The sequence below is a fragment of the Micrasema longulum genome, unplaced genomic scaffold, assembly GCF_059751315.1.
Source record: "Micrasema longulum isolate JH-2025_06_02 unplaced genomic scaffold, ASM5975131v1 h1tg000097l, whole genome shotgun sequence".
Classification (NCBI taxonomy): domain Eukaryota; kingdom Metazoa; phylum Arthropoda; class Insecta; order Trichoptera; family Brachycentridae; genus Micrasema; species Micrasema longulum.
The window spans coordinates 3321838-3339635 of NW_028277303.1; the positions used below are offsets into that span (position 1 = coordinate 3321838).

The 17798-nt window shown below is 32.3% G+C and overlaps 1 protein-coding gene across 4 annotated transcripts in view; it reads left to right on the forward strand.

The window, feature by feature from the left end:
* The window catches only part of per (period circadian regulator), a 40149-nt gene that overhangs the window by 736 nt on the left and 21615 nt on the right, over positions 1 to 17798 (forward strand). For 2 of the 4 annotated variants that reach the window (XM_088236871.1, XM_088236878.1), the window contains exons 2-14: positions 2773 to 2904; positions 3592 to 3670; positions 4769 to 4972; positions 6095 to 6308; positions 7589 to 7700; positions 7791 to 7910; positions 8662 to 8808; positions 9130 to 9248; positions 10929 to 11033; positions 12821 to 12994; positions 13804 to 13966; positions 15391 to 15532; positions 16323 to 16433. In XM_088236871.1, the coding sequence (XP_088092997.1) occupies positions 2797 to 2904; positions 3592 to 3670; positions 4769 to 4972; positions 6095 to 6308; positions 7589 to 7700; positions 7791 to 7910; positions 8662 to 8808; positions 9130 to 9248; positions 10929 to 11033; positions 12821 to 12994; positions 13804 to 13966; positions 15391 to 15532; positions 16323 to 16433 (1798 nt within the window). In that variant the 5' untranslated portion in view covers positions 2773 to 2796. Of the gene's footprint in view, positions 1 to 2747; positions 2905 to 3591; positions 3671 to 4768; positions 4973 to 6094; positions 6309 to 7588; positions 7701 to 7790; positions 7911 to 8661; positions 8809 to 9129; positions 9249 to 10928; positions 11034 to 12820; positions 12995 to 13803; positions 13967 to 15390; positions 15533 to 16322; positions 16434 to 17798 lie in introns of those variants that run through there. The other 2 variants (XM_088236855.1, XM_088236864.1) reach the window with 1 other exon arrangement.

Below are 17798 nucleotides of genomic sequence, written 5' to 3' on the forward strand. Positions count from 1 at the left end.
GATTATTCACTTTTTTCACAAAAGAGCTATTATCTCAGTTTCGTTTTTCTATGGCTGGCTGCTTTCTGCATAACTACGTTCAATTGTATATTATGACATTATAAATATGATAGTGGTGAGTAGGCAGGGTAGGTAAAGGTACTTTTTAACTTTTTTGTTTTAAAATTTTAGCAAAAAAATCCTTTTTGAAAATGTTTAAATCATAATAAAATGACAACTTTCTTAGTGGATTAAATCCAAAAACTGCTTTATTTATTTAAAGTTTCATTTTCAAGTTACAAAAATGTTAATTTTGAACAAAAAGTGTTGTTTTATATGCCAAAAAATGCTTATGTATGACCCCACCGTTTTACAGGAAGAATAAATTTCAAAAAGTAATTCTAGTCAGGTAAGAGTTGAGGAAATGTGAATGTTACACAGTGCATAAAGTGGCCAATCAAACCAGCCAATGACAGGTCATAAGCCCTGTAAATGCCTTGACTCCCACATTCCCTTCTCAAAAATGTTTACCCTCTGTTGGAACAAATTCAAATATCGTTATTACCCATTTGAATTTAATAATATTTATTTTTTTATAAAACTCCATAGTTAATGACTAATAAAAACATCAATAAAAAAGCCTCGATTAATAAAATATATGATTTAAAATAAAATAAAAATATTAGCGTTCTTATAATTTACCCAAATATTCCAATTTTGGTGACCCTTTTCAACGAGATGTAAATTTCCCACTTTTATAAAATGAAAATCAAGTTGGGGTAGAGTGGGGTTCGAATCTCGGACCTCTGATCCGTGAGTCCGCAACACTACACGGGACTACAACCAGATTAAAATAATATCGTTAAACTTGGAGATTTTAATAATAATTTAATCAAAATCATTAATTCAATTTAGCGAGTACTCTCAGGTAAAAATCCCGCAAAAGGAAATCGACTGGAGATTAGTCGGTTTCATGGTGAACTGGTTATTGCGTTTGCCAGGCATTGAATAAATAAACAATTGTAAAACAATAAATATCGATCCACCGTACTGTATTTTATCATGCCGTGGTGTGAAATGGGCCAATCACGCAGTGGGCTCGTGGTTTGCACGGTAGACTTATAGTTTTTTTTACTCTACTACACGTTTTGCATGGCAATGTTGATGTGACATGACAACGCTCATTCTTAAAACATATTTTAAGCCATTCGTTCTATGAAGCATCATCTTTATTTGATTATATCTCATCATCACATCCATTCCGCACATAATGGTGCATAGGGCACTGCATTGGCACACCAATCGCGGCGTTTCTTGATCATTTCCCTTACATAAAAGTTAAATAATCAATCTTATACGTCAGGTGCCAGTCCGGGACCTATGAAATGAACGTAGTTATGCAAAAAGTTGGCAGCCACAGAAAAATGATACTGAGATAATAGCACTTTTGTGAAAGGGGTGAATAATCAATTCTTCACAAGAGTTGCAATGTTTTTTACTGTTACAAATGATAAATAATGCATGCATTAGTTTTCTTTACAACAGAAAAAAAATATATTTATCATGTATTTGACCAGTTTCAAATGATTTTTAAAGTCTCGTAGACCACACAACCTCAGATGTGCATTTTATAGAAAACAACCAGCCCTGGTGAAACTCTAATGTATGTCGTGTCATTATGTATTGAACTTATTATTTTATTAAATTAAATAAAAATACTAATGTATTTATCCACTTTAATTTATTTAAGAGAACTAGATTTCTGAGGGCATTAATTTTCTCATCAGTATCTATACCGTAAGGTTTCTTTAGTGCTGTGGGTGTTGTCTGCAAATTGAGAAATGCCGTTTTTGTGATCAACAGTATTTTCAAAAGAAAAGCGGCATGGCTGTTTTTAGCAGAACGTAGAATTGACCTTACGGCATCCGATAACACTAATATATTTTTTTTCAAAATTGTGGCCTGGATGCTTTCTGCATAACTAAGTTCAAATATACAAGTGTAAAATCACCTTTTTAAATAAATATTTCATGTCCACCATGTCGGGAATCGAACGCGTTAACCTCTACACCACGAGGCCGACATATTTATGCCTCGCACACAATTACAACCTACGACAACAATATTATACCTCAGTGCTAACATATTCCTTTCCACTCCCCTTAACAGCCAGCCGATTTTTCAACAAATCAACAAAAATTTTCGTCCCGATTACCGAATTTCGCTTGATCGAGGTTGGCAGCTCTGTCGTTTATTTACAGTATTTGACAGCTGGTAATTTACGACCTGAATTCGATGTGGCTGTCACTTTATGTGTCAAATACATTGATTTATTAATACACTACTTAATAAATCAATGGTCAAATATCAATCTTTGGTACAATCTGACATTTAGAAATGCTCATTTCCTTGTTTGACTTGTTTTTCCATTAATATCGTTTCTGCTCGCGTTTTACTACTAATAATAACTTTTAACGTAAGTCATGGATTTCAATTTTGATTGTCGTCAGTCTTCATTTACCGCTGCGTTTGAAATGAAAATATCGTCTCGAGACTCGAGAGATAATAAAAAACAAGAATATAAACGTATTAGAAGGTGTTGTAACTTGATTATGTCCGTTGAAATTATTTTGTCACAATATGTATCTGTGGCATATTTTGCTGTACACATTAGAATTGAAATAGTTTCCAGTTAGACAGTATATTCTGTTATTTACGGACGCCTTTATGACTGAAAATGATTGTTGTTGCCAAATTTCAAATTTTATTTCAATGTTTTGTGTTGATTTTCAGGATGGATTCTCGTGTGTGGTGTCTATGTGTGACGGGGTGGTACTGTATACAAATTCTTATCTTACTGATGCCTTGGGTTACCCAAAAGATATGTGGATCGGCCGGTCTTTTATGGACTTTATTCATCCAAAGGTATATTATATGTTCACATTTCTGTCTGATATTTTCACAATTCTTTACTGATGTGTTCACACGTCTTAGTGATATTTCATTAAGATTTGTCTAATTCACTTTTTTGCCCTCTAATGGGTAACTTCTGATTAGGAAGTATTATGAAAAATAAGCTTATTTCTATAATTAATTTTAAGACCTAAAACTACAAATACCGAGACTTGGAGAATTGGTTTCTCAGAAGAATTAAAAAGGAGCGAAAAAAAAGAGAACAGACTTAGCAATTTTTGATAACAATAATTGTCACTAAGCATTGGTGATACAGTCCATATACTGCATATGCCCCCTAAAAGCCTTAATAATGTGTGCCTTCTTTATAAGTGCTCGTTCTGTCTTGGTACTTGGTAGTTCATTAAGTTAGTCTTCTTCGTTTATTCTCAAATGTAAAAATATTTTTAAAAAGAAGTATATTGTTAAGTGTCCTTGGCAAGGGTAACCCCAATGAGGTCACATCATTTTTATTATTAAATATAATCTATAATGGAAAAAATATGAATAAATAAACATAATTTATTACAATATAAGCGACGCTAATTAATAGTCAGAATTCTTTAGTTAGTTTTATTCCATCAAATAAAACTAACTTATAATTTATAAAAGACTGTTCTTTTTTTAATATTATATGAAATTAAATGATCAAATTTCTAGGACCGATCCACTTTTACGTCTCATACAACATCTGGAGTGGCGCAAACTTTTGGGGATTCTCCAATCGTGAGTAAAAAGGGTAAGTAAAGACAAATTAACTCACGTATATATTAATCGAATTGTGGTTTTGTGGTAATGTCGTGGACTCACGGACCAGAGATATGAAGTTTGAACCATTCCACAATTTGATTTCCATTCTTAAACCTCCGACAAGTTGAAATATTTTTGTTAATCATTTATTTATGGTTTCATGAACCTTTTACATAATTACTATAAAACCAGCAACAAAAAAAACAGTAAAAAATAGTATAATATTTTAAAAAAAAACAAAAACATCCAAAAGGAAACAATAGTAAACAGTGGTTCCGTATAAAAATAATAAAAATATATTTAATCTGTAGCAAATATCAATATTTACCTTTTCGAAAGAAACGTAAATTAAAGAAAATAGCAGTTTTAAAAAAGAGGGAAGAGAAGAGAAAAAAAAGTGCTTGAAAAGTAAAGTTTTAGAACACTTAACATTAATAAATGTAAAATTCAATTAAAAACACGTAAGTAAAGAGTTACAACAAAAGTAAAGAACTAACCATTCCATATACTTATTACTTTTAACAAAATAAAATTACATAAACATATTTTTTTCATCCACCTAGTAATCTAATGGTCAGCCTGTTTGCTTACCATGCAAGAGGTCTCGAATTCGATTCCTGACATGGCTGACATGATATAGATTTTGAAATAAGTGTTTTTACACTGGAATATTTTTTGACTGGCACCTGAAGCGTAAGACTGATTATCTTACCTTTATGTAACAAAAAGATCAACATATGCCTCTGTTAATATACCAATCTGGTATCTTATGCACTGTTGGGTGCGGACAGGAATAATGGTGTGATGATGATAAAAAAAAAAAAATTATTCCTGACTTTTGATTTATCTATTCAACTTAAAATCAATTTGTATTATTTTTTAGGCCAAATGTGGCTGATTTTTAAAAAACATCATGGATTTGAACGATATCTAGTAACCAGGAATACTTGCTAAATTTGTATTGAGTAATACAGGATTGTACCTAATTTTAATTTAAACTTTTTACTCAAAATGTATAAAGGTTTCAGAAAAAAAAACTTCTTACTTTTTTTTTTTAGTAAGTACATGTTTATTTGTCTTTTTCTAGATGGTCCTCGCACATCTTTATTCTGTCGCGTTCGTCGATACCGTGGACTTAAAAATGAGCTTGGGTGCAGTTTTGGAGTAAGGGAGAGAGATTTGAATTATGTGCCTTACCAATTGACCCTAACATTCAGAGATGTAAATGCTCTAGAAAATAGTGAGATCTATCTAGTCATCTCCGCAGTTCCTGTTGGCTCGTCTTTTGGAGGTTAGTGATGTATCATTGTTCGTACTTTAAATTAATACGTTAGATATTAATGAAAACAAACAGACAATTTGTAGATCAAAACTAACCCCTGTAAATGATTTAATTATCTGTTTCTATTGAATCTATCTATATCTCAGAGTAATAATTCTCTTGACAAGCCCATAGCTCTCTTGCATGGAACAAAATCGTTTCAAATTTTTGGTTTGGTTTTAGTTTGGTTTTTAGTTTAACAACCAACGTATAATGAACGGTTTCGGTTAGCGCTCGCAATTCTCAACGCAAGTACCTACAGCCCCTTGTATTACTGTAATCTGTAGCTAAGTTCATGGTCAAAAATCAAATAATGGTTTTCCTCGGTATGGGCGACTCTTTCAACTTATTACTGTAAGGTCTATATATTGTTTTATTCATTAATTACATAAAATTTATTTTAGACAGAACATAGTAACATAAAGATAAAGTAATATCATACATAACACTAAAATGATTTTACAATACATTGATTATAAAAAGCATTTGGACATACTCAAAATATTGATACATTTTTACATACAGAAAAATATAACATAAAGGAAAAACAAAGACTTATGTTTAAACGCCTTCTACACACCGCCTCAAGTAGTATTGTTTGAGTCTAAATGAATGTTATTAATGTAAGTTTTTAGTTTGTGGTTTCCATTTCAATAGGGAAATATCATGTTTTGTTTTTTACATTTTTAAAGTAATAAGGGTCTAAGAAGTGTCAAGTGCAACTGTCCAGTAAGAAAAAAAATTGCTACTTATTAGTAGCATAAAAAATATTTTTTAATTTGTCATTTTGTTCCAAACCATTAAAATTTTTAAAGACCATCGTCACGAATCTTGACGTCACAACTATCAATGCCAAACATGTCATATTTTTATATAGACATATTTTTTTAAATAGTTTATGATTAAATTGATAATAGCTTTTTTGGATTATTTTATATTTTATTTAGTCCTATTGAGAATCGCACCTGAGACTTCAATCCCAACAACTAGATGTGCTTACACCCACTCCGCCAGTTATATTTAATAGTTATGTATTTTTTAAAAATTGGTTTCAATCTGTAATCAAATGTTTATTTCAATTTAATTTTACAGATGGTAAAATAAAAATAACTCATTTTGCCAGTCGCCATACAGCTTCGGGAATAGTAAGCCATATTGATCCTATGACTCCTTTAGGATATCTACCACAGGATATAATAGGACGGTCAATATTTGATTTTTATCACCCAGAAGATATGCCTTACTTAAAGGAAGTATATGAAATGGTGGCCAAATCCGAAAAGCCGTTTCGAAGCAAACCGTATAGGTAATTTTTAACATAAAACAATTTAGAATCCTAAAGTAGTATTTTTAAAAGAACCTATGAAATGTTTCTTCATTCTCTCCTTCCTTCTTGTCGTTCCTTGATTCTGAGGGTCGTGATCGTTGGTATTTTCCCCAGCCATTCTACTGACAATATGTCTCTTCCCTTCATGGCTCTGGTGTCATTTTTTTCACCTAGTTGATCCATCGAGCTGCACCTCTGCCTCTGCTTTTTTGTCCTGGCGCACTGCCTATGATTATTATTTTCTCCAGGTTTTCTGGGTCATGTCTGACTATGTGTCCGAAGAACTGCGGAATACGTTGTTAGTATATGGCCGATAGGCGAACTTTCACGTTAAGTTCCTGCAGTATGGAGACATCCATTCTTCTAGCCGCCCATGGGATCCTCAATTTTCAACGCCAACACCGCATCTTAAAGGCATCTATTCTGCGAATATTGAAAAAACAAGCGTACGCGCTATGTACATTTTTGTTTCCTTTGAGAGGCCCCGGTCTTACCAAATTTTGCTCAGTCAAGTCATGTTTTTTCTTCAATTTAGACGCATCTTAATTTCTTTTGTGCAGGCACTGCCCGCAGAGACGGATGAACCAAAATAAACAAAATCTTGCACTTTTGCAAGGTCTTGGAGTCTATTTGATGGTAGTAGCATATTGGCTCTGTCAACGATCATGAGCTTTGTTTTGGTTTTGTTTATTTCCAACCCAAATTCGCGACTTCCATCTGCTACCCGAGTCAATATATCTGCCATTTCCAGCTCATCTTTAGCAAGTAGTGTAGTATCGTCTGCAAATATTAGGTTGCAGATTATGCAACCACCAATTTTGAATCCTCCTTCCCAGCCTTCCAGTACCCTTCTCATCATGTGCTCCCTGAACAAGTTGAATAGAGATGGAGACAGAATACATCCCTGACCGACTTCTTTCTCTGTGCTGAAACTTGTCGACATGGAATTGTCCACTTTCACTTTAGCTGTGCTCTTCACATATAGATTAGGAATAAGTGATAATTAGTGAGTTGGAACTCCCATATCTCTAAAGGTTTCCCATAAGGACTCCCACCGCATGCAGTCAAAAGCTTTTGTACAGTCTATAATACACATGATAACAGGGGTATTTAATTCTCTGCTTTTTTCTTCCATTTTAATTCTATCCAATTTGACCAACAGATGCGTTCCAGCGTATTTTTCAGCTTAATCACCATTGAAAAATGTAAATATAGATATTAAAAAACTTTATAACTTTATTAAATCATTTTTTTTTCAGATTCTGTAAACAAAATGGTGAATTCTTAACAATAGTCAGTGATTGGTCAACATTTGTTAATCCTTGGTCCAAGAAAATAGAATTCATCATATGTAACAATGAGGTTTTAGAGGTATTAACAATGTGTCATTTTTAATATTCAAATTAAATTATACACATTGCGGTGATATTTTATTGATTCGGTAATTGTGTTTTATTTCAGAGTCCAACTGAACTAGATGTTTCTGATTCCACCAAACTCAAAGTGAATAAAGGTTTATCGGAAGAAGCTGTTAAGAAAAGTAAATCAATTAAAGAGGATATATTAAATAACCTTATTGAGGTAATAATACTTAGATTATTTCTCTGTGAGAAAATTGATTTCAATCTTTCCTACTACATAATATATACATACCTATATATCTATTTTTTTTCTGAAATATTTTTTTTATTCTTATGATTTATCTAAATTTTTCAATTTTGGGATCATTTTAACAAGTTGTAAATAACTCACTATTAGAGAATGAGAATCAAGTTGCGGTAGAGCGCGGTTTCAACCTCGGGTCTCTGATCCGTGAGTCTGCGACGCTACCACGGGGCCACAATCTTGTTCAAACTATTCAGAAAGGTTAGATGTGTATACTCGTACTTGTTACCTTGTACATTATAAGCAAGGTCAATAATAGTGCAAATATACCCATACTAAAGCTTGTATTACATGATGCAAACAATTATACCATAAGTTGTACCATTTATATACTGGTGACATATTAATTAACATGAAATTTAAGTATTTACATAGGCTAGCAATTTCTCAAACTTATTTCATTTCAATGACAGGTGAAGAGCGATATCATCTAAATTGTATGCGGAAGACATTAAGAAATAAATCGACAAGTTGCAACTATTTTTATACAGGCGCACACCCTTTCCCGAAACTGTTCAGAAACATGATCTACATATAAATCCTCGAGCTAACCCATGCCAACCCTCACATCACACACTCTATTAATGACAAAGGAATGTGTGTTAGGATATGGTTTAGGTTTGCAAAAAAAATAATAGACTGTTTAAATAAATGTACTTTGTTTCAGCCTCATGGAAAGAGAAGTGAGGCAAATAAAAATATTGTTCGTAAAAGATGCAAAGCCTTAGCAAGCTTTATGGAGAACCTTGTTGAAGAGTGTGCTCGATCTGAAGAAGAGTTGAGATTGGATGTTCCTGATAAAATCAGCATTTCGGTAATCATATAGTATTTTATCATAATACCTATTGTTGTAGATTCTATGAAGAGGATGATTAAGTCAAAACTTTTAAAGATCTTTGCATAAATAAAATGAGAATCCACTTTTGCTGTATTTTATTAGATTATGAGCTGAACCTGGCAATGCTTTGCTTGTACTAATTACCGTGCTTATATTGTCGAGTGTGAAATGTGTGATGATAAATTATTTTCAAATATAGAACAGGGATCTCAAAATATTTCATGCTTTCTATTATTTGTCTTTAACTGACAACTTTGAACCTTTGAAATGATGTGCTTATTATGTTTTACCTTGCAGGAGCGAGATTCTGTTATGCTAGGGGAAATATCACCTCACCATGATTACTGTGATAGTAAGTCAAGTACAGAAACACCACCAAGCTACAACCAAATGAACTACAATGAAAACTTACAAAGGTATAAAAATATATGTTTTTGTAATGATATAAAACTAGAGCATTCTATGAAATTTGAAACAAAAAGATATTCGTATTGTTGGCAGGCCTTTTTCAAATTAAAATATTGATAATAGACCAAAATTAAACAATAATTTCATTGGTCAAATTGATTAACTCTGTAACTTGAAATGAAAAATTTTGTTATTTGAGTTACTAACTTTTATTTAATTTTAATTAGTTTTGTAACATCTATTGATGGAAGTTAACACCTGTTACAATACCAGCCTTATTGCCAAGTAATATCCTCCAACAGTGATGTTAGCCCCTTTATTAAAAAAAATATGTACATTCGTAATACTGTGTATTTCGCAAGTGTAATTTTATAAAATTGCAGTAAACAATATTGTGCTGTTAAATGCTTTAGTTTGATGCGTACATATACAGGATTATGCTAAATAATCTTTATGGTTTAAATTTGTGTAACTTTTACTTAGTTTAACTTAGTTCTGCGTACAAATGAGGAATTTTATTGACCTAAACATAAACTAAAAAATATCATTTTCAGCAAATGTTGGCCATTTTCTGCATTGCATAATTACTCTATTCAACCTTATTTCATCACCTTCTACAAATTTCAAATTATGGCACGAATTTCAGTGGATGGTTGCTGTCTTATTGACGTACACTCATTCTTTTAGATAAGCCCAATTTACGTAGTGGTTAAATCCAGTGATTATGGTGGCCAATTGAAACAACTTCTGCATAAAAAATATGCTTAAAGAAAACTGGTAACAGTCATTGTATCTGACAATATGCTCCACCCTGTTAAAACCCAATTGTGGGTGGTTTTGTACAGATGGTGTCAATATTGTTTCCAATGTCATCTAATATAGAGCAGTATTGATAATAACTGTGGCACTGGCTTTATTTTCAAAGGAGAAGGGACCAATGATATTTTTGGACAATACACCACACCAAACAGTACACTTAAGTGTGCGTAATTGTTGTTGATGAACTGCTCTTGAATTATCTGTATATCATACTTGCAAAGGAACTGATAAAAGGATACTCGCAAATGTTTGCCTTTGACCTAATAAAGTTCAGCCGAAATCAAGTGTGGGTTATCACTAGAGCCCGCCCAGGGCACTGCAGATTGAACAAACACCTTGCTAGAATGAACCTTTCCAAAACTTCTAGATGTAGGTTCTGCAGCGCAGATGAGGAAACACATATACACATTCTATGTGAGTGTAAATGCTTTGCAATATAAAAGGAGCCTCATCCTCGGGGGACCACTGGCTAAACCTGAGGATGTTAAAGAGCTCGCTCCCTGACTAATAGACCGATACTTTGCAGATCTGGGCTTGGAGGGGGAGAATTATTCAAGGGGACCCGTCAACGAGTGTGATTCGCACATTCAAATATTGACAATGTAGACGCTGTGCCAAAATAATCAACTGTTAGTTTTGAAAATAAATTTAATCACTTTAATTTTTTGTTCAGTTGTATAATGCTCTGTATCTAATTCCCCGGGTCTTGTTTGCAAAATTCTAAAAGAAAATAAATTAAATAAAAAGTTACAACAAAATTAAACCATAAATGTAATTTTGCGGCACCTGTACATAATAAATATTACATTTCTGCAAGGTGCAATGGTGTTCAAAATTAGAGTGACCATTGATTCAAATTTTTATTTCAGATTTTTTGAAAGTAGACCTCACACTGTAGAATGTGGCCTAGTTGAGAAAGTCAATAATAGTTACACAAATGATTATTTCGATCGTGTTCTAGAAGAGGATTTCAGGTAAAATATACCATAACTTTGTTTATAAAAGTATTATATATACTATTTCTATCCACGTGAGTGATATTCTATCCTGGAGGTGGCCCCCATCATGTAATGACTACATAACATAATTCCCTACACTGGGTTTCTGGGTATGATTTCTGATAATATCCCAATAGTTAAATGTGATATTTCTTATGTTTGGATATTTTGTGCTGTAATAATTGGACCTCTTGGCAAATTAAGACAGTAAAAACATGCCAATATGTACAATGAAAGCTGTATGCCACATGGGATTGAAATAATATGTATGGGTTTGCTTTGGATAATAATATAAAATACTTCTTTTTAGTATTTAAACATCCTATGTAAATTAGTTCGTAGCTAGTCTAACTTCATTGAACATTCGCTCGTAATTAACTAATCAGATTTTATCAAAATATTTTCTTATGTTCTCCAAACAGAATACACGAGTATTTTCCATGAAAAACAAAAACAAGAAGTAACCAAACAACGCTCGGACTCCCAACAAATGCTTAAAATAAAATTTGCCGAACAAGACATGGGCTCGTCAAAATAGGAAAAACTTTGTGCCCGAGTAACGTTTGGGCAAAACTGTCAAATAGTTAAGACTAATCTCAACGCACTCACTATATAATTGTGTAGGTGTCTTATATTAGAAGTTTCAAAGAGTATTCAAACAAGTTTTTGTTGAGTTGCAATGATTTGGGGGGTATGTTCTTATTCTATTGTAAAAATATTTCATATGGAAGAAAAGAACTGAAATTATTTATTTATTTATTTAATAAACATAAACGGCAAATCTGCCTTTTACAAACATTAATAATATTAACATATTTGGCTTAATATTTTTTTTTTTTAAAAGATTTATAAAAAAAAAAAATTAACCTAAAAATTATACAGCATATTCAGTAGAAAGTTGAAATAATAAAACATTCTACAGTAAAACAACAAGAAAATCATAAGTACTGTTTCACACAGCTAGGCAAAATGAACAAAAAACTGTATACATATATATTATGAAATGCATGAATAAATAAATATAATTACCATTCACCATCTTTGAAAAAGTTCAAAAGGTTTGTTCTATAGGAACAATACCCTACACTAAATATATAAAAAATCAGATATGTGGGAATAACTATTGCCGAGTTCATGAAGTCTATTTAATACGGCATTACAAGTATACACTGTCCGTGAATTGTTGCTACAAAACGGTGGCACCTGTCTAGTCATTCCAGGCACCCTGAAGTTGATGAGAGATAATAGTTCACGGCAATCCCATATTGAATTTACAATTTTGAATAAATTTAAATAGTCTATAATTTTTCTTCTATCGTTAAGTTTTAACAAATTTAATGTTTTTAGTAAAAAATCGTAATTTAAAAATTCATGACTGATTCTAAGTTTAAAATTTATATACCGTAAGATTTTTTTTTTGACTCTTTCAAGAGAATTTTGGTGACAGTTGTAGTAAGGAGTCCATATTGTAGAGTTATACTCTAACTGGCTTCTCACTAATGAAGTATACATCAACTTCAAAGTGGCAATATATATATAAATAAATAAATAAAAATAGTACATACATCCGGCCAAAGTTTTTCACAAATATAAATAGGAGAGTATTACACACTAAGGAGAAAAAAGAGCATTTCAAGAAGGTTGAAGGAAATAAAGTGAAGGAAAGTGAAATGGATTTTAATAATCCCTCCACAGTTCAATTCAGTAAACACTAAAATTGGCATACTTAAAATACTAAATATTTCATGTGGTGTTTATTCCAGGAAATCACCGGTTATCCCAGACTGTGCCAAGTCAGGAGCGAGTGACGGTTCTAGTGTATCAAAAGATCAACTCTATCAACGCACGGGGATGTATGATGCTGAAAACGAGGGACCAAAACTTTCCCTGTGCATTCATTATAAATCAACTCATCTAACAGAAGAATTACTCAATAAGTATGACTCAAACATTTGTTTCACTATGCGAGTCTAGCTTATGGTTAAGTCCTTCTTTGGAGAGGAACAATGAAATTTAATACTAACTTTTATTTTATTTTACCTATGATGTAGTTGAATTTATTTGTGTAAAATTTAATAAAATTAAATAGTTTAAAACACATTGTCAATGATGGTGCGTCAAGTCCCTTTTCTTAATGAATATATTTAGGCATGTGATCTAAACTGACTATTGAAAAAAAAATACTCGACGTAACGGCTTAACTCTGGACATTTTAAACAAAACTTACAAACCATCACGTCATTTCTCCGTAGAGGTAAGCAGAGAGGACAGGATGCCACTTTAACCTATCTTTCCATACAGACTTCACTTCCCCTACATGCACTTTCTCATGCTCGCATGATGATTATTCATACTTTTGACTTTTCCATCTCCAAGCGTTTGTTGGATTTGGTCATGCCATGTCTTTCTCGGTTTTCCTCATTTTCTGTATCCATCAATATTTGCATCATAAATTCTTTTAGCCGTTCTTTCACTGTCCATTCGTTCTACACGTCCAAACCAATAATGCTTGTCTCAACCTAACGTAATGCACGGATCTCGACATTTGTGCACCCGTCGTACATAGTTTTACCACACATTCGCCTAAAAGATTGCATTTTGACAGCATTCAGCCTACTTTCATCTTTGTTTTTGAATATTAGAAACACAAAGCATCACTGCTGTCTATGATTTGTGGATTTCGTAGGATAAAATATATCAAATTATTATAGTTTTATGTATTCATTATTCTGTTTTTGATTTTTAGGCACAACTCTGTAATGGAAAAGCTTATGGTAAAAAAACACAAAGAGGCTAGATCCGTCTCTAAGGCTGAAGAGAGGGATAAAGGAGATAAGAGAGATAAGAAAAATGAGCACAATAACAAGCTGTTGATGAATTCTGCTAATATTGCTCAAATTGACACACAGGTATGTTTTTATTTAAAAATAACTGTATGAAATATATTTTTGAGGTTAAAAAACATATCTCTTTCTTTGCTTCTTTTATTTTATTTATTTATTCAGTATGAGTCCACAATTTTAGAAGTAGTTTTATATTAACATCCCAAAACATATTATTTTATAAATGCAACAAGATTTAAACATTTTTCTATTTTATGTGTAGAAAATAAATGCAGGATTGCAACATTTAGTACCTTATAAGTTAAAAAGTCATTCAATTAAGATTTAAAATATTTATTTATTTGACGGACTTATGCAGTCCATTCTAACGATGGTAAATACAATATCTTATAATAAATACAGGTACTAATAAAATTAAAAAAACATAAGTATGTAATCAAACATATCGAGGCAAATTTTCTTCTTCTTAACTATTAAGGAATTACTTAGAGTAAAATTTTGTTTAGAATATTTATTTTTTTGATATCAATAAAATAAATATTCAAAATCAAATTTTACTCTCTGAGTAATTCCTTAATAATTAAGAAGACTAAATATTTTCCCATTAAATACCATTTTTGTCGGTTACGGTATTTGGCGATCATGGCTTGAAATGTACCCATGACACATCAATAATTTTCCGGGAATCTTCCTTTAATGGTTTATGATTCAGTTTGTTGAAAGTTAGTGAGTAGACATGTTTGTCAATATGTTTCTTTTTTTTCTTTTTGAATTTCACTCAGTTTACCCTGAAGATGGCTCCCGCAATGGTAGTCAAAACATCGGAACAAATCCAACACACACAGTATCACCCAAAAAAGAAACATTTTGATAAAAGTGACCATGAAAACGTTCGCACCTATTAGACATGTTTGTGTTTGACATTATTTGATTTATTTCAATAAAAATAAATATTAGCATTCTTGTAATTTTCCCAAATATTTCAATTTTTGTAGACATTTTCAACGAGTTGTAAGCTATTTGAAATTGGAAATCAGGGTGGGGTAGAGTGGGGTTCGAACCTCGGACACTAGCCACGGGACTACAACCCGATTCTATATATCGTCATTGCGCCTGCAATATCCGTTCAGTGGCATTTAAAAAAAAATAAGGAGATAATTTAAACAATGCACTTTTTGATGATGGATTTTTAAAAATATTTTTACATTGATTACAAAAGAAATAATGCGTTATTTTACTGTAAACAAATATTAAAGTTTATTTTCTTGAAACAAAGTGTAATCTTAATGAGAAATTAAAAATACTAGAAAAAATAAATGCTGAATGGATTTTGCAGGCGCAACGACGGTGTATGGTAATTATGAGAAAGTCAGTAATTTGACTTTTATATTACATTTGATTTATAAATAACTTATGTCTGTTGGCCTTCCTCAATAAAACATAATATTTTAATGAAATTATGCATTTATGATTTATTTATTCATTTACAGGGAAATAAGATTGAAACTGGAATGAAAAGATCCGGGTCAATTTCATGGAACATAGATGGTGATAACCATAAAATTATGAAGTTATCTCCACAACCAGAAATGGCCTCTCATCAATCTCGTCAACTTACACAAGCAAGGCCAGGTAGATTTACAAATAATATTTTGACTGCGTCTAAATGTTCGTAGATAACAATTGGATAGCACCCCTTGGGAGTTATTGAAATCTACATATATTTTAACAGGGATGGAGAACATTTTTGAGAGGGAAATATATAAGTTCAGGCATTTACTTGGTCAAATGCAGCACCCGTGGTGTAATTGCTAAAACACTTGTTGGTTAAAAATGAAAAAAAAATTTGGTGCATAGAAGATAGTGTTTTTTTTTTTTAATCTATTGATTTTTCCCGCAAAGTTAGTGATTCAAACATGATATATCAATTTGTATACTTTTAATTTCAATTCGAAAATCCTAAAATTGTAGGCAGTCCTAAAACCAGTTGGTTAGACAGCTAACTGTGAGACTGGCATGGCGGGTTGAATTCCCACCAGTTGCAAGAAAGAAATCCAAGAAAGATTTTTTTCTCAATTGGTCTGGGTGTTGTGTATTTTTCATTGCTTTCTTCCATATCCTCTCTTTCCTACCTGCTGACAAGCCTTTGAAATAGAGGCTTAGCGGGTTATTCCTTTATATCTATTTTTCTTTTTAAGTATTACTGTTGCACATGAAATTAATGCTCGAGTAGTAATATTACATTGTGTTATTTTGAAACGGTGTGAAGCCGTCTGGTGTATTTTTATTTGTTAGGTAATAAAAAAGAGTTTCTACAAATTATCGACCATTTCAATAAAAACATTACGGTGTATTTTATACCTAGTCTGCCTGTATAGAATTTGAGTTCATAATATAATAATATGTATTTGTTTTCTTTTAGCTATTTCTTTTCCACAAAACATGTTTAATGCAGTGAGCAGTGGATTTGTTAATAACAATAATTACTCGACACCTCTAGCAGTACAAACTACAGTAGGATCAGTCGACGCAGGTAAAAAAACTGCATTTTTTTTTCTATACATTCAACCCCCATCGGGCTTTTATAATACAAATTTTCTTATATATAATAATAAACCAGGCGAGAGAAGTGTGCTTGTCAATTTAATTTATGGATGCATCGAGAAAATAGGAAACTGGATGGCTGAAAACAGACTAACATTAAACCCATCAAAAACTGAACAACTATGGGTCGCTTCAGCCAGACGACAGAATTTGATCCAGGATACGGCCCTACCCAATGTAGGGAGTACCGCTTTACTCACCGTTAAACTACTGGGAGTTTTACTCAATTCTGACCTTTCTCTTGACGCTCAAATTAGTAGAACGATAAGTTCATGCTTCTACCAGCTGAGACAAATTAAATGCATACGCAAAAATTTGCCAGTTGATGCCGCCCGTCAATTAATAAATGCGTTTGTAGTGTCTAGAGTCGATTATTGTAATAGTATCTATGCAGGTCTACCAATGAACAAAATGACTCGCCTACAATCTGTATTGAATGCCGCAGCGAGACTTATTTTCGGAATCTCTAAGTTCAGTCATATCACTCCACTACTTCGGGAACTACATTGGCTACGTTTTCCACAGAGGGTCGAATACAAACTCTGTTGGCTTATGTATAAGTCACTGCACAACTCTGCTCCGGAATATCTAAGGGAACTATGCATTCCAGATGAACTAGCTGACAGGCATCTAACGCTTAGATCAGCTATGTCTACGGTGAGAGGAAAAGTTATTTTACCTCTACGCAAACAGCGCACTAAATTTAGTGAACGCGCATTTGCGGTCGCAGGCCCTATGGCATTGAATGCTCTCCCAGCAGAGGTGCGAGGCTGTGAAAGTGAAGTGATGTTTCGGAAAAAACTTAAAACCCACTTGTTCTCTAAATCATTTGAATAAATCCGTAGCATGTGACAACAAAATAAATTATTTTAATTAAATTACAAATTCAAAAGAATCACTATGTAAAGCGCCCTTGAGGTATTTTGTTACAAAAATGGCGCTGTATAAGTTATCCATAATAATAATAATAATTTATTTATTTTATTTATTTATTAATGAAATCATACAGTCTTTATATAAACAACAAGGTACAAAAGAACAATTTTAAAAAGTAAGACCAATTACAGATTTCACACTAATGAATGCAGGAGGAGAGGGGAAAAATAATTTAATTCTAAAAAAGTAAAAATAAAAATATTCCATAAAAAGTTCATATAAAGGAGAAGACATTGTAAAGCTACTCTACTTTCCTCCTCTCTCTCTGCTTCCATGAACATTTCAATTTAATTGTTAAAAAAAATCACAAGTAACAATAAATTATTCGATGCAGGTAGTAGATGTAGGTAAGTATAAA